Below are 25,091 nucleotides of genomic sequence, written 5' to 3'. Positions count from 1 at the left end.
TAATATTTGAGATCCTCATTAGCAGACCCCAATCAGTGAGTATTGGTAGCAACATCTCCTCTCTGATCTTCAATACAGGTGCACCTTAAGTCTGCGTGCTTAGCCCCCTGCTTTACTCTCTATACACTCATAACCTTGTAGCTAAGCACAGCTCCATTGCCAGATACAAATTCACCAATGATACTACCTTTGAACGAATCACAGGTATTGATGAGGCAGTTTACTGGAACACAATTGGTGCCACAACAACAGCCTCTCATCGGGACCTAGTACAGCAATTCAAATGTGCAGTGCAGTAAGAAGCTCAGTGAGTAATGGACTCTGCCAAGTAATCCTGGGCCCATCCCTCCCCACATTTAGATTAGATTAGATTAGATTATGAGGACACGCAGTCCTCTTTTATTGTCATTTAGTAATGCATGCATTAAGAAATGATACAATTTTTCCTCCAGAATAATATCACTAAAAAAAAACTGACAAAAACCACATAATTATAACATATAGTTACAACAGTGCAAAGCAGTACCGTAATTTGATGAAGAACAGACTATGGGCACGGTAAAAACAAAGTCTCAAAGTCTCTCGAAAGTCCCATCATCGCACGCCGATGGTTGAAGGGAGAAACTCTCCCTGCCATGAGCTTCCAGCGCCGCAAACTTGCCGATGCAGCATCCTGGAAGCATCTGACCACAGTCCGACTCCGAGTCCGTCCGAAAACTTCGATCCTCCGACCAGCCCTCCGACAACGAGCACCATCTCTGCCAAACGCTTTGACCCCGGCCCGGCAACAGGCAATAGGCAAAGCTGAGGATTTGGGGCCTTCCCCTCTGGAGATTCTCGATCGCACGGTAGCAGCGGCAGCGAAGCGGGCATTTCAGAAGTTTCTCCAGATGTTCCTCTATGATTCTCATGGCTGTCTCCATAAAATCAGGATTGTGCAGAGCCCCTATTTAACAAATACGATATCATTTCAGAGCAGCCGCGTGCACTGCATTGCGCCACCACCTTCTCCTCCCCTCCTTTTCTTTCCAAATTTTGGCACAAGCTCTCAAAAGTCGATATGTGTTGATAGATGTTGGACTTTACAGGGTTAACCAGGCTATTTTTGTCAACTTTTCCAATGCCTCAGTTAATTCTAGCTTTATTTTCTTGTGGCTTTCTAATTGATTCTTATAGCTACTTGGCCACCTCTGAGGCAGATAAGAGTCAACCACGTTCTTGTAGGTCTGGAGTCATGTGTAAGCCAGGCCAGGTAAGAATGGCAGTCTTCCTCCACAAGAACTCTGCGGTGGTCACTTTTACCAGTGGTATTGTGGATAGATGTTACAGCCACAGGTAGGCTGGTAAGGACAATATGTGTGCTCCTCATCATGTTGTTCATACTTGTTGCTGATGTGGCCAGCAACATTGTCCTTCAAGACTTGGTCACCTTGATGAGTGATGAGATTATTATGCCATTTTTAGCGATGGACACTGAAGTTCCACTCCCAGCATGCATCCTGGGCCATTGCAACTTTCAGTGCTTCTTTCAAATGTTGTTGAACATGAAGGAACACTGATCACCAGCTGAAGAAGACAGTAAGTGGTAATCAGCGGAAGCTTTCCTTGCCCATATTTGACATGATGCCAGACTTTGTGGTCTGGAGTCGAGATTGAGGACTCCCCAGGCTTCTCATTTCTGCCTGTATACTATTGAGCCATTTCATCTGGTAAGCCTGTCCTTCTGGTGGGACAGGATGTACTGATGCATTGTGATAGAGGAGTCGGATGCATTGACTAGGAGTACGATTCAGTGAATTCCTAATTGAGGACTTGAAAGTAATGCAAGATTTTGAGAGAATGGATACAGGAGCAAATGTTTCTACTTAGGGGGAAGAGTGTAAATAAGCCATCACGGATTTATATTTCTATCCAAAATATCTAACAGAGACTTCAGAAAAAATTTCTTCACCCAAAGAGTGGTAAGAATGTGGAATTTTCTACAACGGAGAGGGGTTAAGGTGAAATGTATTGATATACTTATCAGGAAACCAGACCAGCTCATAATAAACCTAGAGGGTTACATTGACCTATTTATCTGAGGAAACATAGGAAGAGATTTGATTGGAGCTTGAAGATTGACATAGACTGGCTGGGTTAAATGGCTGTTTCTGTATTACGTATCCTCTGGAATCCCATGGAGAAGGTAATTAACATGTCTTGTGTTATAAATAGCAAAATCCATCAATCATCATTAATAATAATATCATAATCTAAGATAGTAATAACTGCTTTGATTCATTTATAGTCTCAATAAAAGTTAGGGAAGATGTTAGGGAAATTATCCAGTATTTCACTTTACTCATTAGTTTGTTGAATCCAGAAAGGCTTAAAATGTAGGCTAAACTTCCCATCGTGTGTGGCAGTAAAATGAAAGAAACATTAATCATCGCAATGAACTGTGAATTTGCTTTTTAAAAAGTTGAATGCTTGGCATAATATGGCCAGATGTTTTCCAACAAAGTTACTGTGCAATTTTTAAAAGTGAGAAACATCTGTTCAACAAGCCAAAAACAAAATAGGACCCTTCCAATGTGGCTGAAATCATGTGTAACTAGTTAGTTAACTGCTTATTATCACACAGCAAGGGCACACAAAAGCAATGTAATACACGCTCCAAGGAAATTCATTTGCTGCGTCAGTGAAACACTACAGACAGCCAATGCACTTCATCATTACACAAGTGAACCACTTTGGGATAGATTAGAGCTCATGAATCTCACAAAGCTGAAACAATGTGAATTACCTAAGGTTTGTCATCCATAGTGCCAACTCAAGGTGGCAACATTGACCTGCTCCACAACAGAAGAAGCAAATTCCTTATGCATGATTCGAACATTCTCCCTTGGTTTAATAAGCAGTGGTTTATCATAATGTTTCAACAGTTAATTAAGGGGTGGAGAAACGTGTGGGACGAAGGCAGGCAAGAAAAGGCTATTTGCCAACAAAATAATGGAATGCAGAAAACTAAAGTTTCAGAGGTCAGACAAAACTTCTGCTTTGAAATACTGTGTAATATCTTTAAGGAAAAAGCTGGTTGGATTAAGGTGTATGTATTTGACCTAACTGAAAAGAGAAAAGAGCTGAGATTGAACAGAGTTTCTGTTTGATACAATAGAATTTAAAAGTAATGAATTAATATGGATAACAACTGATTATCTACCTCAATGCCATATCCCTGCACTTTCCCTATCATTGATACATTTTGCGACTAGAAGTTTATTTATTATCTATTTAACTATATCCACCATTTGGAAGAACAGACCTAAGTGAGGAATAAATAGATATTTATTACTGCATGGTGCTTTCAATGTAGCCTCTTTTATATCAGTGAGACCAAATACAGACAAGGTGACTGCTTTGCCAGACACCTGTGCTTTTCCACTATGGTTGGCTGCAACTCTCGGTTACAAGCCATTTTAGTTCCCTCCACATTCCCACACTGACCTGTTTGTCCTTGGCCTCTTCCACTACTAGGCTGCGGCCAAGTGCAAATTGAAGGAAGAGAGCCTTGCTCTACCTGGGTGGTCTAGAACTCAATGACATGAACATTGGATTCTCCATCTACATACAGGTTGCTCCCTTCCTCTTTCCTTATAGTCTAGTCAGGACCACGTCTTGCACAATCCCCTCCCCCAAGTCTCCCTTGTTTGATTCCTTGCTTCACTTTCCTCTCTGCCTTTTGTTGTCTCCAGATGTCACCTTCCATCTTACCACTCTTCTTTCCTCCTTCACACCCTCCTCATCTGGATCCACCATTTGTGGATCCCCTTTCTCCTCACCTCTTTATACTTGCTGCCTCCCCTCTATTCTTTCCATTTAGATGAAGGATCTTTACCCGAAATGTTGGCTGTCCACTTCCCTCTACAAATGCTGTATGGCCCATTAAGCTCCCTCAGGACGTGTTCTCATAAGATACTTTTAGTCGTGGGTCAGCAGAATGTTTTGATGTGTTATGACACTACAGAACAAGTAATATTTTTATGCTTACCATCTCTCGGTGTAAGCCTTAATTTTCTTGTTTCTGAGACTACTTGAGAGACTTCAAACTGGCAGTGCAGCGTTGCAAGAATGCTTCTTTGTCGGAGCCTTGCCTCGTAAGATGTTAAGCTGAAGCTGTGTGCTCCCTCCTGGCATGGTACTATTTCACAGAAAAGCAGGTGTGGTAGTCCTGGCTTCCCATACAACAGTTACCATTCAGTCACTATCGATTAAAATAAAACAATTATCCTGTCGTTGTTTGTGGAAACTTGTGGGCAAATTGGGTACTGTGTTTTCCACATTACCACAGTAACTGTATTTCACATATTTCATTGGTAGCAAAGCATTTTAATGCATAAAATCTCAAAGGGTACCAGATAATGATAGATATATTTCCTTTTTCTTTATAGTCCTCTAACAGAAAGATAGCACAGATGAACGAGTGGCTGGGGAGATGGTGCAGGGGCAGGGTTTCAGGTTCCTGGATCATTGGCACCTTTTCTGGGGCAGGGGTGCACCTGAACTGGAGGGGAACCAATATCCTGGGAGGGAGGTTTGCTAATGCTACTGGGGAGGGTTTATTTGTCACATGCACAAGTACATTGAGGTACAGGTACAGTGGAAAAACTTGCAGCAGCATCACAGGAATGTAGTTTCAGTCAACACACAAAACATAACTTGTATGAAGAGAAAAAAAAGATTGTGCAAAGCAGGACAGTAGTGCCAAAAAAAAAACTCCCTCGGCAACAAGTCAATAGCAGTGCAAGAGGTGGCCCATGAATTTCTGTTGCTGAGGTAAGATTAGGCTGATGCAGATTGCTTCAGAGCCCTGATGGCTGTCGGAAAGTAGAGGTTCCTGAATATAGTAGTGTGGGACTTTAGTCTTCTGTATCTCCCGCCATCTACCGAGGCAAAGAAAAAAAGTGGTAACACCAACGTTGTCTCTGCAAAGTATTCTAAATCCAGCAGCAAGATTAGCAAATCAATGCCAGTGTCCTTTCCCAGGATGTCCCCAACACAGTGGGTCTAATTATCCAACTAAAATGGGCAGGCAACTTTGTTAGCACACCAGGCACTGGGCTCCTGAAACACCAACACTGCTCTTAGCTCCGTCTTCATAAGAGATTGCCAGGGAGAAATTTTAAAAAATCTTCAAGTATGTTCTCAGGGCCTCTTTGAAAGATTTGATATACAATGAAAAAAGATTTGTGACTTCTCATCTCTTTTTTTTCCAGTCCTACTGAAGGGTGTCAGCCTGAAACATCAACTGTTTACTCTTTTCCAGAGATGCTGCCTGGCCTGCTGAGTTCCTAGAGCATTTTTTGTGTATTTGATTTCCAGCATCTGCAGATTTTCTCTTTGTCAAGATTTGTGAGTGTTGAGAATTATGAGTCTTTTCATCAGAAGCACATTGAAACCCAGAGTAAATGGCTGAATGAATGCATCACTTATACTGCCACAGTCTATGAATCTCACATGACATCAGTCACAATAGAACTAGAAGCAAGACATCCTCACACAAGGGACTATCTAAGATGACAGGAAGAAATCCACTGAACGAATGTAATTCCTTGCTAATTGCAACACTCTCTGAACTTCAGAAGGAGCTAAACAAGTGTGTAGTGAGCTGTGTAGTATTCAGTCAACTCTCCCTACGTTAGCAGCTTGCCCCTCTGAATGGAAATTTGATATACCTCCAGCTGATTTCTGCTTAATCAACTGAGTTTGTAGGTTGCACCAATGTCTTCAGTTTATGCCTGTAAGAGAGGAAGGATGATTAGTGATTTCATTCAGTGTGTGACTATGCTGGAAAATATCAGATACTCTGGGTGAACCACAGATGGAAATGTTCAGCCCATTTTTCCCAATGGGCACAATTTTGTCTAGAAATGAATGCTTATACAATTTACCCTTTAGAAAACAGGCACTGATTGATCCAAAGCACCACACACAAAATGCTGGAGGAACTCAGCAGGCCAGACAACATCTATGGAAAAGAGTAAACAATCAATGTTTTGGACTGAGACCCTTCATTGGACTGGAAAGGAAGAGAAGACAGAATAAGAATGTGTTGGGGGGGTGGTGGAGAAGAAGTACAAGATGGTAGGTGATAGGTGAAACCAGGAGAGAGGGGAGAGGGGTGAAGCAACAAGCTGGGAAGTTCATTGGTGAAAGTGATAAAGGGCTGGAGAAGGGATAATCTGATAGAAGTGGACAAAAGTCCATGGAAGAAAAGGAAGGGGGAGGAGCACCAGACGACATGATAGGCAGGTAAGAAGATAAAGTAAGAGAGGGAAACAAGAATGAGGAATGGTGAGGTGGGTGGAGGCATTACTGGAAGTTCGATCAAATAATGTTCATGCCATCAGATTGGAGGCTACTCAGATGGAATATAAGGTGTTGCACCTCCAATCTGAGTGTGGCTTTATCCCCGCAGTAGAGAAGGCCATGGATTGACATGTCAGAATGAGAATGGGAAGTAGAATTGGAATGTGTGGCCACTGGGAGATTCTGCTTTTAGTGGTGGATGGAGCGTAGGTGCTCGGTGAAGCAGTTTCCCAATATACGTCGGGTCTTGCTGATATACAGTAGGCCTCTCCAGGAGCCTCAGATACAGTAGGTGATCCCAGTAGACTCACAGGTGAAGTGTCGGCTCACTTGGAAAGACTGTTTGTGGCCCTGAATGGTAGGGAGGGAAAAGGGTTAGGTGCTCCAATTTCTGGGCATCAGTAACTTGTAAATGTTTTAAGCCCCCAAGCAATTATCCCATTTTTTCTTTCTGCTATTGACATTATAGTTTTGACTAATCCAGTGTTGATCCTCTTTGTTCATTTTCCAGCCAGCCTAGACTATTTTGCCCTGTTTTGCTGCCCATTTTTCCTTTCATTCGTTCTGTCTTTCCCCATTTGTCTTATGCCATTCCATTGTAGACATAATTTACTATCTTTAATGTAGCTTTAACTTGGCTTTTGGTTAAGATCTCTCCCTTCTTTCTGTGTAACGATTTTACATTTATTTACCTGCCTATCTGTAGTGGCTATCTAGGCCTTCAATAATTCTTGCTGATGCCAGCTAAGACTACACTGTTCCATAGAGATAAGTTTGTAGACTCATTCATTTTCATCTATCATCCCTATTTAGAATGCGGTCTCATAGACATGAACATAACAACTTAAGGACAGGAGCAGGAATAATCCATTTGTGCCTTTCATCAAGGTCATGGTAATCTTCTATCAGTTTTTCCTGTGCTATCCCCAAATTATTTGATTCCTTAAATTTCCATGAATCTATCCATTTTCATATTCAATCTCAAAGACTGAGCTTCAATAGCCTCCTGGAATAGAGAGTGAAAAAATAAATTCTTCTCGTTTTAGTCCTAAACCGCCCTTCTTTTACTTTTGACTCCTCAGCTAGAGGAAACATCTTATTTGCAATCAGCATCTCAAGCCCTGCAGAAATTGTGTGCATTTCAATGATACTTCCTCCCATTCTTCAAAATTTCATTGAGAAGTCAAGCATAGTCTACTCGATCTCTCCTCAATTGGCATACGCAACATCCCTGCAACAAGTTTAGAAAATCCTCTCTGCTCTTGTTGTGTGGCACATACATTCTTTCTCAGCAAAGGAGACAAATATTGTACAGAATATTCCAGGTGTGATCTGACTCAGGCCCTATACAGTTGCACTAAGACCTCTCCAGTCCTCTACTCAAATACATTAGTAATAAGGGCTACCCTACCATTCACATTTCAAGTCACATGATTCACCTGCACGTTGGCTTTCAGTGCCATTTAAAAGAGCACCTGATCCCATTGAACATAAACCTTATGCATAGTTCCCTGAAGGTGGAATCTCATGTGGATAGGGTGGTGAAGAAAGCTTTTGATATGCTGGAGTTGGGATGTAATGTTGAAATTGTATAAGGCATTGGTAAGGCCAAACTTGGAGTATTGTGTACAGTTCTGGTCACCAAATTATAGGAAAGATGTCAATAAAATTGAGGGAGTACAGAGGAGGTTTACTAAAATGTTGCCTGGGTTTCATCTCCTAAGTTACAGAGAAAGGTTGAACAAGTTAGGTCTTTATTCTTTGGAGCGTAGAAGGTTGCGAACGGACTTGATCGAGGTGTTTAAAATTATGAGGAGGATTGATAGAGTTGACGTGGATAGGCTTTTTCCATTGAGAGTGGGGGAGATTCAAACAAGAGGATGTGAGTTGAGAGTTAAAGGGCAAAAGTTTAGGGGTAACATGAGGGGGAACTTCTTTACTCAGAGAGTGGTGGCTGTGTGGAACGAGCTTCCAGCAGAAGTGGTTGATGCAGGTTCAATGTTGTCGTTTAAAGTTAAATTGGATAGATATATGGACAGGAAGGGAATGGAGGGTTATGGACCAAGTGCAGATCGGTGGGACTAGGTGAGAGTAGGAGTTCGGCACAGACTAGAAGGGCTGACATGGACTGTTTCCGTGCTGTTATTGTTATATATGGTTGTTATATACAAACATTTGTGTATGTATGTGTGTGTATATATAGTTGTTACCTCTCACCATTTATAATCACCTCTGCTTTTCTGTGTTTCTCCCCTACAAATACATAGATGACCTCACATTTTTCTAAATTATGGTGCTTCTGCCACATTCTCTCCCGTTCACTTAGCTTAGGCTAAAAGACCATAGATATAGGAGAAGAATTGAGCAATATGGCTCATCGAGTCTTCTCTGCCATTCGATTGCACTGATATTTTTAAACCCACCCTCCTGCCTTCTCTCTGTAAATAAAAACCTTACTAAACAAAAACCTATCATTCTCTTTCTTAAATACACCCAGCAACATGGTTTCCATAGCACTCTGTGGCAAAAGATTACACAGGTACAAGTCAAGTCGCTTTTTATTGTCATTTTCACCAGAAACTGCTGGTACAGTACACAGTAAAAATGAAACAAAATTCCTCCAGGATCATGGTGCTACATGAAACAACACAAAACTACACTAGACTAAATGAGACAACACAAGGCTACACTAGACTATGTAAGACAACACAAAAACTACACTAGACTACAGACCTACACAGGACTACATAAAGTGCACAAAACAGTGCAGGGCAGTACAATAAATAATAAACAAGACAATAGGCACAGTAGAGGAGAAATTACAATATAATAATAAATGACGTAGATGTCAGTACAGTCTGAAGAGAGTTCAGCACACTGGCTGAAAAAAACTCCTCATTTCAGTTTTAAAGGGATGTAATTTTATTCTAAAGCTGTGCCCTTGGATCTTAGCCTTCCTACAAATGGAAACAAATATCCTCCACTCTTATAGTATCCAGTACAGAGATCACCCCTCATCCTGCTGAACTCCAGTGAGTGCAGGTCCAGAAACATCAAATGTGCCTCATATGTTAATGTGCATAACCTCTGGGAGCCCTCTCCCACTCAGCACGCTTTTCATCAGCAAACTTGCAAATATGACACCTCATCCCCTCAGCCAAATTCTTCTTATAAATGGCAAATAGCTGGGATCCAATAACTAATCTCTCTGATAGCCCATTAATTGGAGCCTTCTAAACTGAGAAGAATTATTTAATATTTGCCTACTTCTAATTTGTAAGCACAATTGCCAGCAGCCAAGTCACTGCTCCGAGCCAAGTCATTAGTTCTAGTTGTAAATCCTTCCTACAAGAATTGTTCAGATATCATTTATCTCCTTTGACCTCAAAGGCAATATCTTTTCCCTCAGGAAGGGTGAAGTGGAAGTGCAATTATGATTTACATTTCCTTTTCCACCATCATTGCCAATAACTTAATCATTTCTAAACAAGAAATACTAGACTAACCACTGGAGAATGATTCCCACCCATGCCAGCATGCAAAAAAATTAGAATTAATTGTTTGCTTTGAAAATTTTAAACAGTATCACTATTGCCTTTCAGATGCCATTGTGATACTTAAACAATGTAAAACTCAGCTTGCTACAAACTGAAGCTTAACCATTGCAATGCCATGAGTCGAATGTCTCAGCATTTGGTTCTTTCCCAAAGTTGTAGGAATTAAATATTGTGCATTACTAGTAAAAAAAAAACTATTTATTAAGAATGATATATTTTGAAGTAAAATAGATGTGCAAATTAATTTATAAAAGTTGGTCTTCGGTTAATTAATGTATAATTATCAAATTTTCATATGCTTCTTTTAATGAGCTACAAAATTTAGTTGTGTGACACTGTTTTTGCTTGTTTAAATACTTTTTGGTTAAATTACCAATATAATCTGTCCAAGTACCTTTTTAACATCAATTGAACAGGGAAAAAAAACTGACATAATGTGATCACCAATAAGATCACCCTGAGAGGGGAAGAGTGATGAACTCTGCAGAGGCATTGTCATTATCCTGTAGAAACACCTCAGCAATCCTTGTAATTTGTTGGAACATAGGTTACTGAGGAAATCTGCAGTTGCTGACTATCCAAGCAATACACAGAATGCTGGATGAAGGGTCTCGGCCCAAAACATTGACTATTTTTACTCTTTTTCCATAGATGGCCTGGCCTGCTGAGTTCCTCCAGCATTTTGTGTGTGATAACTGAGACATTTTGAGACATGATGGTGCAATGCCCTCTGCAAGCTTGATTGTAGGCATCTTCATAATTCAAAACAATGTGGGCTTCTTGAATTTGTGTATACACCAAACAATTACTTTAATTATGTCTATCACCTTTCCTCCATATGTTGCCCACTATTTATTCCTACGAATTTGAGTTTCATGCTTTCACTGTAAGTGTCTGTTGCTTAGATATAGAAACCATAGAAACCATAGAAACTACAGCACAGAAACAGGCCTTTTGGCCCTTCTTGGCTGTGCCGAACCATTTTCTGCCTAGTCCCACTGACCTGCACACGGACCATATCCCTCCATACACCTCCCATCCATGTATCTGTCCAATTTATTCTTAAATGTTAATAAAGAACCCGCATTTACCACCTCGTCTGGCAGCTCATTCCATACTCCCACCACTCTCTGTGTGAAGAAGCCCCCCCCTAATGTTCCCTTTAAACTTTTCCCCCCTCACCCTTAACCCATGTCCTCTGGTTTTTTTCTCCCCCGCCTCAGTGGAAAAAGCCTGCTTGCATTTACTCTATCTACACCCATCATAATTTTATATACCTCTATCAAATCTCCCCTCAATTTTCTACGCTCCAGGGAATAAAGTCCTAACCTAGTCAACCTTTCTCTGTAACTGAGTTTCTCAAGTCCCAGCAACATCCTTGTAAACCTGCTCTGCACTCTTTCAACCTTATTTATATCCTTCCTGTAATTTGGTGACCAAAACTGAACACAATACTCCAGATTCGGCCTCACCAATGCCTTATACAACCTCATCATAACATTCCAGCTCTTATACTCAATACTTTGATTAATAAAGGCCAATGTACCAAAAGCTCTCTTTACGACCCTATCTACCTGTGACGCTACTTTTAGGGAATTTTGTATCTGTATTCCCAGATCCCTCTGTTCCACTGCACTCCTCAGTGCCTTACCATTAACCCTGTACGTTCTACCTTGGTTTGTCCTTCCAACGTGCAATACCTCACACTTGTCTGTATTAAACTCCATCTGCCATTTTTCAGCCCATTTTTCCAGCTGGTCCAAGTCCCTCTGCAGGCTCTGAAAACCTTCCTCACTGTCTACTACACCTCCAATCTTCGTATCATCAGCAAATTTGCTGATCCAATTTACCGCATTATCATTCAGACCATTGATGTAGATGACAAATAACAATGGACCCAGCACTGATCCCTGTGGCACACCACTAGTCACAGGCCTCCACTTGGAGAAGCAATTCTCTACTACCACTCTTTAGCTTCTTCCATTGAGCCAATGTCTAATCCAATTTACCACCTCTCCATGTATACCTAGCGACTGAATTTTCCTAACCAACCTCCTATGTGGGACCTTGTCAAAGGCCTTACTGAAGTCCATGTAGACAATATCCACTGCCTTCCCTTCATCCACTTTCCTGGTAACCTCCTCGAAAAACTCCAATAGATTGGTCAAACATGACCTACCACGCACAAAGCCATGTTGACTCTCCCTAATAATTCCCTGTCTATCCAAATGCTTATAGATTCTGCCTCTTAGTACTGCCTCCAATAACTTACCTACTACCGATGTTAAACTTACTGGCCTATAATTTCCCGGATTACTTTTCGATCCTTTTTTAAACAACGGAACAACATGAGCCACTCTCCAATCCTCCGGCACCTCACCTGTAGACAGCGACATTTTAAATATTTCTGCCAGGGCCCCTGCAATTTCAACACTAGACTCCTTCAAGGTCCGAGGGAACACCCTGTCAGGTACCGGGGATTTATCCACTTTAATTTTCCTCAAGACAGCAAGGACCTCCTCCTTTTCGATCTGTACAGTTTCCATGATCTCACTACTTGTTTCCCTTAATTCCATAGACTTCATGGCGGTTTCCTTAGTAAATACAGATGCAAAAAACCTATTTAAGATCTCCCCCATTTCCTTTGGTTCTGCACATAGCCAACCACTCTGATCTTCAAGAGGACCAATTTTATCCCTTACAATCCATTTTCTCTTAATATACCTGTAAAAGATCTTTGGATTATCCTTCACTTTGACTGCCAAGGCAACCTCATGTCTTCTTTTAGCCCTCCTGATTTCTTTCTTAAGTATTTTCTTGCACTTCTTACACTCCTCAAGCACCTTATTTACTCCTTTTTTCCTGTACATGTCATACAACTCCCTCTTCTTCTTTATCAGAGTTGCAATATCCTGTGAGAACCAAGATTCCTTATTCCTATTCACTTTGCCTTTAATCCTGACAGGAACATACAAATTCTGCACTCTCAAAATTTCTCCTTTGAGGCTTCCCACCTACCAATCACATCCATGCCAGAGAACAACCTGTCCCAATCCACGCTTTTTAGATCCTTTCTCATTTCTTCAAATTCGGCCTTCTTCCAATTAAGAACCTCAACCCTAGGACCAGATCTATCCTTGTCCATGTTCAAGTTGAAACTAATGGTGTTATGATCACTGGAACCAAAGTGCTCCCCTACACAGACTTCTGTCACTTGTCCTAACTCGTTTCCTAACAGGAGATCCAATATTGCATCTCCTCTAGTTGGTCCCTCTATATATTGATATAGAAAACTTTCCTGAACACATTTTACAAACTCTAAACCATCTAGACCCCTAACAGTATGGGAGTCCCAATCAATATATGGAAAATTAAAATCCCCTACCACCACAACTTTATGTTTCCTGCAGTTGCCTGCTATCTCTCTGCAGATTTGCTCTTCCAATTCTCGTTGACTATTGGGTGGTCTGTAATACAATTCCACTAATGTGGCCATACCTTTCCTGTTTCTCAGTTCCACCCATAAGGACTCAGTAGACAAGCCCTCTAATCTGTCCTGCCTGAGCACTGCTCTAATATTTTCCCTAACAAGCAATGCTACTCCCCCACCTTTCATTCCTCTGCCTTGATCACATCTGAAACATCGGAACCCTGGAATATTAAGCTGCCAGTCCTGCCCCTCCTGTAGCCAAGTTTCACTAATTGCTATAACGTCATAATTCCACGTGTCAATCCATGCTCTCAACTCATCCGCCTTCCCCGCAATACTCCTAGCATTGAAATATATACACCTCAGAAGATTTTTACCACCACTCACAACCTTTCTATTAGCGGATTTGCTTGAACTTTTAACACCATTTATTTTCACCCCAGCCACACTGTCAGCTCTGGCACTCTGGTTCCCATCCCCCTGCAAATCTAGTTTAAAGCCTCCCCAATAGCACTAACAAACCTCCCTGAAAGGATATTGGTCCGCCTGTAGTTCAAGTGTAACCCGTCTCTCTTGTACAGGTCCCACCTGCCCCAGAAGAGGTCCCAATGATCCTGAAATCTGAAACCCTGCCCCCTACACCAGTTCCTCAGCCACTTGTTCATCCTCCAGAGCATCCTATTCCTACCCTCACTGGCACCTAGCACAGGTAGCAATCCTGAGATTACTACCCTCGAGGTCCTGCTTTTTAACTTCCTACCAAGCTCTCTATACTCACTGTCCAGGACCTCTTCACTCTTCCTTGCTATGTCATTGGTACCAATGTGCACCACGACATCTGGCTGATCACCCTCCCATTTCAGAATGTCATGCAATCGATCAGAGACATCCTTGACCCTGGCACCCGGCAGGCAACAAACCATCCTGGTGTCTCTGTCACGACCACAGAACCTCCTATCTGCACCTCTAACTATTGAGTCCCCTATCACTCCCGCTCTCCTCTTTTTCCCCTTCCCTTCTGCACTGCAGAGCCAGACTCAGTGCCAGAGATCCGGCTACTGCAGCTTGTCCCAGGTAAGTCATCCCCCCCAACAGTATCCAATGCGGTACACTTGTTGTTGAGGGGAATGGCCACAGGGGAACCCTGCTCTGCCTGCCCTTTCCTCTTCCCTCACCTGACAGTGACCCAATTTCCTGTCCTCTGCTCCTTTGGCGTAACTACCTCCCTGTAGCTACGATCTATAATCTCCTCATTCTCCCGAATGATCCGCAGGTCATCCAGCTCCTGCTCCAGTTCCCTAACGCGGTTTGTCAGGAGCTGCAGCTGGATGCACTTCTTGCAGGTGTCATTGTCAGGGACACCGGAGGGCTCCCTGACTTCCCACATCCTGCAAGAGGAGCATTCCAACATCCTGTCTGGCATTCTCTCTATGCTAGACAATCTGAATAAAAATCTTACCAGAACCTACCCTGGCCTCTGCCTGTTCTTGCCAAAGTCTGTTGAGCCAAAGCCATCCCACTCTGACTCAGTCCACTCCGATGATGGCTGCTACAACGATAGCCACTGTATATGGTGGTCTGCTTTTAAACCTTGGCGCGCTATGTCACGCGCCTGCACAGTGCAGACCCTTCTCCCCAAGCAGTGTTTTAAAAAAAAGACTTTTTCTACCCGATTTCTTCCGCTCCCTTCTTCAGCTGCTTGCTTCGACTGAAACCTATTTAGCAATAAGACTTTTCATTCAGTTCACTAAGAAATATGAATCTTCACATGTTTTCCAGAATTCACAGCACTCTCAATTTGCTTGTGTGGTGTGCACTTTGGGAGATTAAATGTTGTTGGAATGTTCAAAGTTAAATCCAGGATCCTTACCAGCATTGATCTTATACAGGGGGATCCAAGTCCATAGCTCCCTGACAATGTCTGCATAGGGTAATAAGCTGGTAAAGGAAGGGTATACCATGCTTTGTAAGATGCAGATAAGCCACATCTGGAGCATTGCATTCAGCTCTGGTTGTCCCATTATAGGAAGGATATGAATGTTATGTGGGTGCGAAGAGTATGTGCTAAAAGGAAAGGCCGGACAAAGCAGAGTTGATGTTTTTTGGGATGACAGAGGCTTAGGTGAGACTTAACAGAAGTTTATAAGATTATGAGAGTCCTTGAGAGAGCAGACATCTTCTAATACTAGAGAGTATGCATTTAAAGTGGGAAGGGAAGGGAGTTCAAAGGAGATGAGCAGGGCAGAATTTTTTTACATGGAAGGTGGTGGGTGTCAGGATGCACAGTCAGGGGTGGTAGTGGAAGCAGATATGACAGAGGCATTTAAGAAGCTGTTAGATAGGCACATGATTATGCAGAAAATGGGGGGCTATGGACCATGTGCAGACAGAAGGGATAGTGATACACACAAAGTGCTGGAGGAACTCAGCAGGCCAGGCAGCATCTACCGAAAAAAGCACAGGCAATGTTTCAGGCTGAGACCCTTCGGCGGGACTCGGGTCAACTGTATATTTTTCCACAGGTGCTGCCTGGTCTGCTGAATTCCTGCAGCACTTTGTGTGTGCTGCTTTGATTTTCAGCATCTGCAGATTTTCTCTTGTTTGTGAAGAGATTAGGTGATATTAGCTTAATTAGTTCAGCATGTTCCTTTGCTGTACTGTTCTACTGGACTAAGGACCAGAGGGCAACTAGTCACAACAGGATTTATGATTTAGTGATTATTATCATTGAAGGGTGGTTAGGGAGTTGCCAAGTGGGAGATTGGGATCATGCAGGCAAGTTTTGCATTATAAATTTCACTCTGCAGTCTTACCATGGGTGGCATCCAAATGAGTTAAGTCAAGTCAAGTTTACTGTCATTTCAACCATAAAATGCTGGTACAGTACACAGTAAAAACAAAACAACGTTCCTCCAGGACCCCAGTGCTACATGAAACAACACAAAACAACACTAGACTATGTGAGACAGCACAAGGCTACACTAGACTACGTAAAACAACATTAAAAACTGCACTAGACTACAAACCTGCACAAGAGTAGTAATGGAAACTTCATAAACCACATGAAAATTCCCCTGCAAGCACAATAGCTAAATTAGGAATTGTTCTATTACTAAACTCTCTGAACCTGGTATGTTTGGGATTGGTGAGAGAAGTAGGTGTAGATTGTAATTCCATGTGGCAATGATGAGTGGGTAATTAAAAAGCCTAATGTGGTTTATTCTGATTTCTTAACTGCTCCTGACATTCCTGTTTTGTAATCTGTTCCTCCAAATGAGAATGCTTAAGCACCTACTCAAGATAATGAGATATTTCTTCAGATTGTGGATCAGGAGTTAATAGTCATGCTGCAATTTTAACTGAAATCTGATTGAGAAAACCTTTGCTATAATCCTGCCAGGTTACGATGAGTCAGTGACTATCAAAATAAGAGATTTTAAGAGCTAAATTTTTACCTTGTCCTTTGGAACCAGGAAGTTCAGAAGGACTCTTCCAGGGTCATCTACTTAGGCTTCTATGCCTCAAATCTCACCACTATTTTTTCTTGTGAGACTTTGCTAGAACCCCAGTGGTGAGAACTTTCACCACATATCTGTGATGCCATGATTGATTAACATTTGCAAGACTAGCAGGCTCAGATCAGACTTAGACTTTAAAAGGAGAGGTAACTCAGCAGCCATAGGTTCATACTGACAGAGACAGGATGTCACTTCATTCTTGTGGTATGTATTGTTGGCACAGTGCTTGGAGTTTTCTGTATTTAAACCAAGTTCAAAGATGCCTAAGAAGTGACTATGTTACCAGGTTTTAAATAAATCTACTCAATGGATATTTACTTACATTTTATGTTAACTAAACCAGAGCTCTCCATAGCACCTGAAACATTTTATCCCAAATTCTGACTGGCCACAAAATGGCATTATACCCATTAATATAGTACCTGCAGAACAAGGGTTTCTATTTCAATGAAATTATGATAAGAAAACTAGGTTAACTGCTTATGATCATTATGTTAGCCCTGACGAAGGGTCTCGGCCTGAAACGTTGACTGCACCTCTTCCTACAGATGCTGCCTGGCCTGCTGCGTTCACCAGCAACTTTGATGTGTGTTGCTTGAATTTCCAGCATCTGCAGAATTCCTGTTGTTTGCTTATGATCATTATCATTTTAATATGCAGGGATGTTTCAGGCTTCCGCAGTATGTACCAAAGTAATGCAAAATTTTCAAATCATTAGAACTTTGAGAAATACATAGTTGCCAATGTCAATGTACAAAACTACAAGTGAAATTGGGAAATTGTACTGCATAATAATCATGCATTCTGTATGCTTAGCTTGTTTATTTCTTGTATCTCAGGGGTTCCCAACCGGGCATCCATGTACTCCTTTGCTTAATGGTATTGATCCATGGCATAACAAAGGGTGGGAATCCCAGATCTCTCTATAGTTAGTATTATTAAATTTAGCAGAGGTAGGAAATATGATGGGGACTTAACATCAGTGATGTAACCTGGGGTCATTGGGTGTTTTGGCTCTTTTAACATCAGACACTTTTGCCCAGCCAGGATTGATCAGACCCTCGCTTGCGGCCCAGCTGCACTGGTCCAGCTCTTGATCCATAGTCATCTGGAGGCCCACCCAGCAGCCCCTGTGATGGTCCTGATAGCTCTTTTCTTTGCAGTCTCCTTAATGCCAAGGAGAGACTAGGTTCTACACAGCGATCAGTCAGCAAAAACTCTATCGGACTGCATCATGCCCTCCACCCCTGTTTCTGATACTGTTCTACCAGCTCCAGTTCAAACATCTCCTCAAGCCGGTCTTCCCAAGGAACTGTCAGTTCTACCACAACTACCTGCTTCAAGGTTTCTGACAGAATGACCATGTCAGGCCTCAGGGAAGAAGATGAGATATAGGAAAATGTGTGAAGGGAGTAATTGCTAATCTATCTGGACACAAACTTATAAATTTGAAACAAAAGAAATATTGGATCAATTTTCCAATATGTTCCTTTCTATATATTTAACTTCACTTTAAATAGTTTCTTTGATACAAAATAGGGTAATTATCTTAATTTTGTTTGCATTTATTGACCTAACTTTTATGACCAGCTCATGAGTACTGAATCAATAAAGACTGGTTCTAGTCTTAAAGACACACAGAAAAAGCTGAAATTACTCAGCAGGTCAGGCTGCACCTGTGGGAAGAAAAACAGTCAGTGTTTCAGGTCAGAACTGCAAAGAAGACTAAAGAAACTGGTAAAGGCACAGGGTGGGGGATCCCTCTGATAGGGTGAAATAGGGGTGACCATGGGGATAAAATGTGAGAATACAGGTACAAGGACGTGGGAGTTAGGAAATGCAGAGCAAAGGACATGCCTGACAAGTCGAGCTGGGAATTTTCTCCACTCTCGGAGAAAGGAGAAAACAAACTGAGCTGATGTTACAGATGGATTACTGATACTGACCAAGAAATGAAATTACCTGAAGCCGTAGGATTCATTGTTGAGTCTAGTAAGCTGCTGTCTGCCCCAGATGGAAGACTTGGTGCCCTTCCTTGAGATTGTGTTGGTCTCCACTGTGTCAGTGCAGGAAGCAAAAGGCCAATAGGTCAGAGGGGGAGTAGAAGGAGGAACTAAAGTGCCAGGCAAGGGGAAGCTCAGGCTCGCACTTATAGACTGAACTCAGGTACTCTGCAAAATGGTCATCTAATCTGCAGAGGAGGCAACATTGTAAACAACAAATGCAGTACAGTACACTGGATTGGAAGAAGTGCAAATGAATGGTTACTTCACCTGGAAGCATTGTTTGACTCCCTGGACAGTGGAGAGGGAAGAGGTGAAAGGTCAGGTATTGCAACAGCATCATTGCAAAGGAAGGCGGAATAAGAAACAGGGTGGTTGGTGGGAACCAGGGAATCACAGTCCAGCAGAAGTGGTAGCTGCAGGTTCAGCTGGAACATTTAAAATAAAATTGGATAGGTATGTGGATGAGAGGGATCTGGAGGGCTATGGTCCAGGTGAGGGTAGATGGGAATAAGCAGAAAAAAAACAAACTGGCACTTGTAAACACAAGTTTGCAGGGTGGGTAGGGTCCTCAATGATTATTCCTGCCTGTTTCTTTGACCCTGGACCCCTACAGGTCCTGCAGTGACAGTCGACTGCAGCCAATGACATATTCTGCTGACCCAACAATTTGCTGTAGATGACATATACTGTGAGAGGATGCCGCACCACACCAGGCAGTAATGGCTGATGCGCGATGCTCTGGCAGTGTAGACTGGCACCAGTCTGCTGTGGCAAGGGTTGAATTTTGCCAACTGCTACAGGATGTACATCCTCTGCTAAGCCTATTTTTTAATGAAGGAGATACAGTTCTCCCACATAAGGTCTTGCAAAATAATGGTGCTCAGGAACATGAATGTTGAAGTGGTACTAACCGTAGAGTTGTTGATGAGTGGGAGGTGAGAAGACACAGTTCTCCTGAAGACAATATGGTTTTGAGTGCATTCAACTCCAAGTTGCAGTGACTGCACCAGGACACTAGTTTGTATACATGAGAATCAGGGTTAATATCACTGGAATATGTTGTGAAATTTGTTGTTATGCAACATCTGTACATTACAATTATGGTAAGAAGTGTGTGTGTGCGTGCGTGCGTGCATATATTAAATTAATAAGTAGTGCAAAAAAAGGAAAAAAAGTAGAGAAGTAGTGTTCATGGGTTTCAATATCCTTTCAGAAATTGGATGGTAGAGGGAAAGAAGCTGTTCCTGAATCACTGAGTGTGTACCTTTGGGCTCCTGTACCCCCTCCTGATGGTAGCAACGAGGAGAGGGCATGTCCTGGGTAATGGACATCCTTAATGATGGATGCTGCCTTTTTGAGGCATCACTCCTTGAAGATGTCCTGAATGCTGGGGAAGGTGGTGCCCATGATGTAGCTGACTAAGTTTACAACTTTCTGAAGCTTATTTCGATCCTGTGCAATGCCTCCCACTCCATACCAGATGGTGATGCAGCTAGTTAGAATGCTCTCCACAGTACATCTGTTGAAATTTGAGAGTGTCTTTGGTGACATATCAAATCTCCTCAAACTCCTATTGAAATATCATCACTGTCATGCCTTCTTTGCAACTACATCAATACGTTGGGCCCAGGATAGATGCTGAGAGATGCCTGCACCCAGTACTTGGTACTTGGATGTGTTGCCTCTGGTGATTAGTGCAATGTCAGTGGTGTCATAAGGATGGTGATCTAGACATAAATTGGCCATGATTAGGGAGGGGATAGGGAAGTGAGTGCTATGGAAAACGTTGGGCATGAGGGGTTGGGAAGTGTGGGAGGACATCTAAACCAGGCAATTGCCCCAGTATAGGGCTACTCTGTGATTGACCGTGTTGTCCAGTGAGATTCCAATGGACCAACATGGTTTGAGCTCCCCATTATTTTCCGAAGGAAACATTGTATCAGGAATGACATCATGATGGCTGCCTTCGTACTGAAACAACAAATGCATAAATGTGCCAGGATGAACAGACTTAAAATGACTCCAGAAAGATGTTGATTTTCTTTTGCCCTAGATATAAAAAGAATTATTTCAGTTGTGTAATGCAGGAAAAATCAATAAACCATTGTATTTCTGGGCATGTTACTTTGTTTACTCATATTTAGTGTACTTTAAATTTGTTCTCTTAAAAAGTAGGCAGTTCAGTTCATCACAAGGTGCATGACTTTTAGTTTGATAAGTAATTCACACTACATGCAGATAATTCATCTTGATAAGTTATTCATAAATTACTCATTATTTATATCATACTGTTCATACTAGATACCATTTGAAGCCTGTTGGAAATGAGACAGTGGTCTGCCAAGCAATGAAAGATATGTTCTTATCTTGCATTGTCAATGGCTGGAGTACTGGCTACATTCAGCATGGGTTCTTCAATTTGAGTACATTTCAGCACAACTAGCTGGTCTATATATAGTATGCAGTCATTTGCTGTTTTTATTTATCACAGTTGCAGGGAACAAGTAGCTGATTACATTATTAAGGTTTCCCGTGTGTTGTTTTCTTATCCTTGTCAATTTAATTTAGTATATATTACTTCTTATTTACAGATGCAGGCAAAAGATTTCAGACCTATAAAAGCTCCAGAAAATCTACTGTCATATGGGCTAACTGGACCACAAGCAACAAGACAGCCAGCAGAAAAATTAGCACCTCTGTCAGATAAAACCTCACGGAAAAAACTGACTCCATGGGATGCTGCATCACAGTCTGCTGTTGGTTCAGTGGAGGAAGCATTTTCCAAAAGAAATATCCAGTCATCAATAGCGAAGAGTATTGTTTCAGCAGCACGTCAGAAAACGTTACCTGAACCTCCAGAGGAATGGAAAGCCCGGGTGGCATATGTCCCCCCACTTCCAAGTAGTTACTCTTCCATGGCCACTTTCAATGTTAGAAGGCCCTCTAGCATAACATCGTCTCTTAAATCTTCTTCCTCTCCAGTACCTAGCATTCATGGCAGTTTAATGTACCAACAGCCATTAAGATACCAGCACTCCCTTACTGACTCTGAGCTGTCTACTGGGGCATACTCTGATTATGAAAGTTCAGGAAAGCCGGTAGCAGGTTCAAATTATAATCCTTATCCACGGGGCTGGAAAAAACAAAGATAAAGTAGGTGATTTCTCATGATGAAGATTACTGCATGACAAGGAGAGCAAACTCAAGATTAAGAAGCAGAATCAGATGAGAAAAGTATCTGTGAAGTTTTGTTAGAAAAGCATTTTCTGGCAGATATTACTTTAAGTATTGGTTTCCATTGTGATCAGCAGAATGTAAGGTATTTTAGCACATTCATTTCAGCAAGTTGCCCATATGTACTGTATGTTTATGAAGAATGTTGTACAACATCCACTCAAAAATAATGTTGTACTAAACAGTGTATTTTCATAAAAGGAGTATGTGATTGATTGATCAGTGTACTGTAACATTAACTTTGTGATTTTTCATTAAGAAAAATTACTGCCTTGATCCGACAGACAAAAATAAAGAAACTTCAAATATTAATACGATAAATTTAAACAATTCTAAATAAGTCTATTAGACAATCCTAGTTCCTAATGAAAAAATTCAGAGGATTAGGGAATTATGCAGGGAACAAGGAATTATTTGGGATGAGGGAACATTTGTGGTCATTTTCATGGCTTTGTACATGAGCTGGCAAGACATACTTTCACATGCAAATAGTTGGTCCTTTGTTTCCATCCCTTGGGTATGGGCCTTTAACCATTGCAAAAATAGAAAGGAAAACAAGTGATGTTTTGTCCTCTCAGACAGGCTGCATGATGTGAGAAGAAAGCAATGCACAACAAAACATCATTTTTAGTCTTGGGAAATGCATGCATTTATGTAGACACGTTGTGGATGCAAAAATTTGTAAATCACAATTTTGTGTGAGCACTTTTCTGGAGAATGGGTATACAGAACACCATGCCAATTTATGATCATGATGTGCCATGTTGTATGATGTAGGCAATCGTGGTCTTTGGCCGTGATTGTTCTTGGCAAATTTTCTACAGAAGTGGTTTGCCATTACCTGCTTCTGAATAGTGTCTTTACAAGACAGGTGAACCCTGCCATTATCAATAATCTTCAGAGAGTGTCTGCTTGACATCAGTCGTCACATAGCCAGGACTCGTGATATGCACCAGCTGCTCAAACAACCATCCGCCACCTACTCCCATGGTTTTATGTGACCCTAATTGGGGGGTCCAAGGTGACCTGCAGGCTAGTGGAGGGAAGGAGTGCCTTGCACCTCCTTTGGTACAGATGTATGTCCACTCCACCACCCAATTAAATTGTATAAATTCATGAAAGTTAATCCACTGAGCAGGTAGAAATGTTCATTTTATCTGTTTTAGATATTAATTAATCATTAGAAGCAAGTTTGTTAAATAAGCTTACTATGCTGGACACAAACTACATTATCATGGTATTGGCTATGAGAATTTTAAATTACAGAATATATTTGCAATTATCTGGTATCAAACTTCTTAACTAGAGTATGCAGAACAAAAGAGCATTGTAGAGTTTTTATATTAAAGTCCTATGGCAATAATCATGTTCAACTACAAGTAAACATTTCATCTTAAATCCTACAAATGCATTTTCTTTAACATTAGCTAACCCTATTTTGAAACAGATCTGAAAATGAATATGTGTATCTGATAGGACTTCTGCAAATTATACACATAGTGTGTATTGTTAGGAAGTCTGAGAATTATGTGGCAAGCATTTTCAGCATTTAGATTTAGAACATCTTTGGAAGTGGATGATCAGTATGTGTAATGTGGTTTGAGATGGGAGGTGAGAGTTAAGTAACAATAGAGAATTACTTTGCTAGAATGTAGAAAAAAGTGATTGAGTTATGAAAATTAAATAAAACATTGCTTAAGGTTATGCAAATCAAAAATATACCATTGGTTTATAAACCTACAGTAAAAGAAAGATTCATGCATTTCTGCTTCTTGAGAAGTCAAACACATTTTAGTTCACTTTATCAACTAATGTCTCTTCTTTGAAATAATGACAAACATACTGAGTATTCAAGGTATTCACTGCTTTCATTTAACATAAATATAAATAGCTGCATTCACTTAAAAGATCAATTAATGTATATTGCTTTAAACCATTAACATTCATCTTCCTTGTTTAATGTCTGAAAACATTACATTATGTAAAGTAAAATACTTCAAGATTAAGTGTTTTCAAGCATTTTTCAAAGTAACTTGAAAAAAATACAAAAATAAATTTAAATGACTGCAATGCTCTCTATTTTCCTGTCATTGAAAACAATGGGAATAATGACATGAACTTTCACAACGTTCACACTGTGTTCAATCCCATCACATTTGTTTTGTTTCAGCATCATGTCAGCTCATAGAAACATTGTAGTGCAAAGGCACAATCCGTCGGGTAAATAATAAAAAAGTGAATAGTTCTGGTGTCATTATGTTGACTATAATTTGTGCACTTATTTTGTTATCCTTGAATTACCTATATAGCATAGTTTAAATTCAAAATTAAAATTCCAGTTACATTATAATGCTTAACTTACTGCATAAGGGAGAACTATAGAACTCAGAACTAGTTGCACACTGAAAACTTATAATATGTCACTTTTTAAAAAGCAAGTGGGCATAATTTTCTGTCTTTTATTGTGATCTGTGTCTGTGTCTGAGGCCTCTTGTCGGTCAGAGTCGACCATGAATATTGCGTCCTAGCTGTCTAGATTTGTAAGCCTGGGCAGTAAGATATGGAGAGCAAGCAGTTGCTCGTGTAGCAATCTCTCCCTCTCCACACATCTGATGAACCCAAAGGAATGGCAGAGACTGATACAGTTTGGTACCAGCAATATTTGTCAATTATTATGCTCATTCAAAAAATGTACAATATGTTATACAACATTTATTTGATTTGTACAATTGACTTACAGAATCTTTTCTACTACAGAAGGGATTCAAAATAAAGCTGCGTGGTGTCATGTCATTGTTGAAAGAATTCTTTTTTTTACAAAAAAATAATATGCTAGTTTATCAAAGTCACAAAATTTCAAACATTGATATAAAATTCACATACACATTCACTTTACAAAAGCAATTTTCTTTTCAACTAAAAGTAAGTTTAAGTCATTAAAATACTAAAAATTAAAAACTATATGTTTTTGAATCAGTACCTGATCAATTAGATATGA

General features: G+C 40.9%; 1 protein-coding gene across 5 annotated transcripts in view; it reads left to right on the top strand.

The window, feature by feature from the left end:
- Positions 1–24,875, top strand: part of LOC134344184 (synaptopodin-2-like) — a 161,309-nt gene extending 136,434 nt beyond the window's left edge. For all 5 annotated transcript variants that reach the window (XM_063043566.1, XM_063043565.1, XM_063043564.1 and 2 more), the window contains one exon: positions 21,451–24,875. In XM_063043566.1, coding sequence (XP_062899636.1) covers positions 21,451–22,011 — 561 coding nt within the window. In that variant the 3' untranslated portion in view covers positions 22,012–24,875. The remainder of the gene's footprint in view (positions 1–21,450) is intronic.
- Positions 24,876–25,091: the final 216 nt, after the last annotated feature.

Source organism: Mobula hypostoma, chromosome 3 (genome assembly GCF_963921235.1).
Source record: "Mobula hypostoma chromosome 3, sMobHyp1.1, whole genome shotgun sequence".
Classification (NCBI taxonomy): Eukaryota; Metazoa; Chordata; class Chondrichthyes; order Myliobatiformes; family Myliobatidae; genus Mobula; species Mobula hypostoma.
The sequence above is the reverse complement of the archived record's forward strand: the minus strand, read 5'-3'. Positions and strand labels throughout refer to the sequence as shown.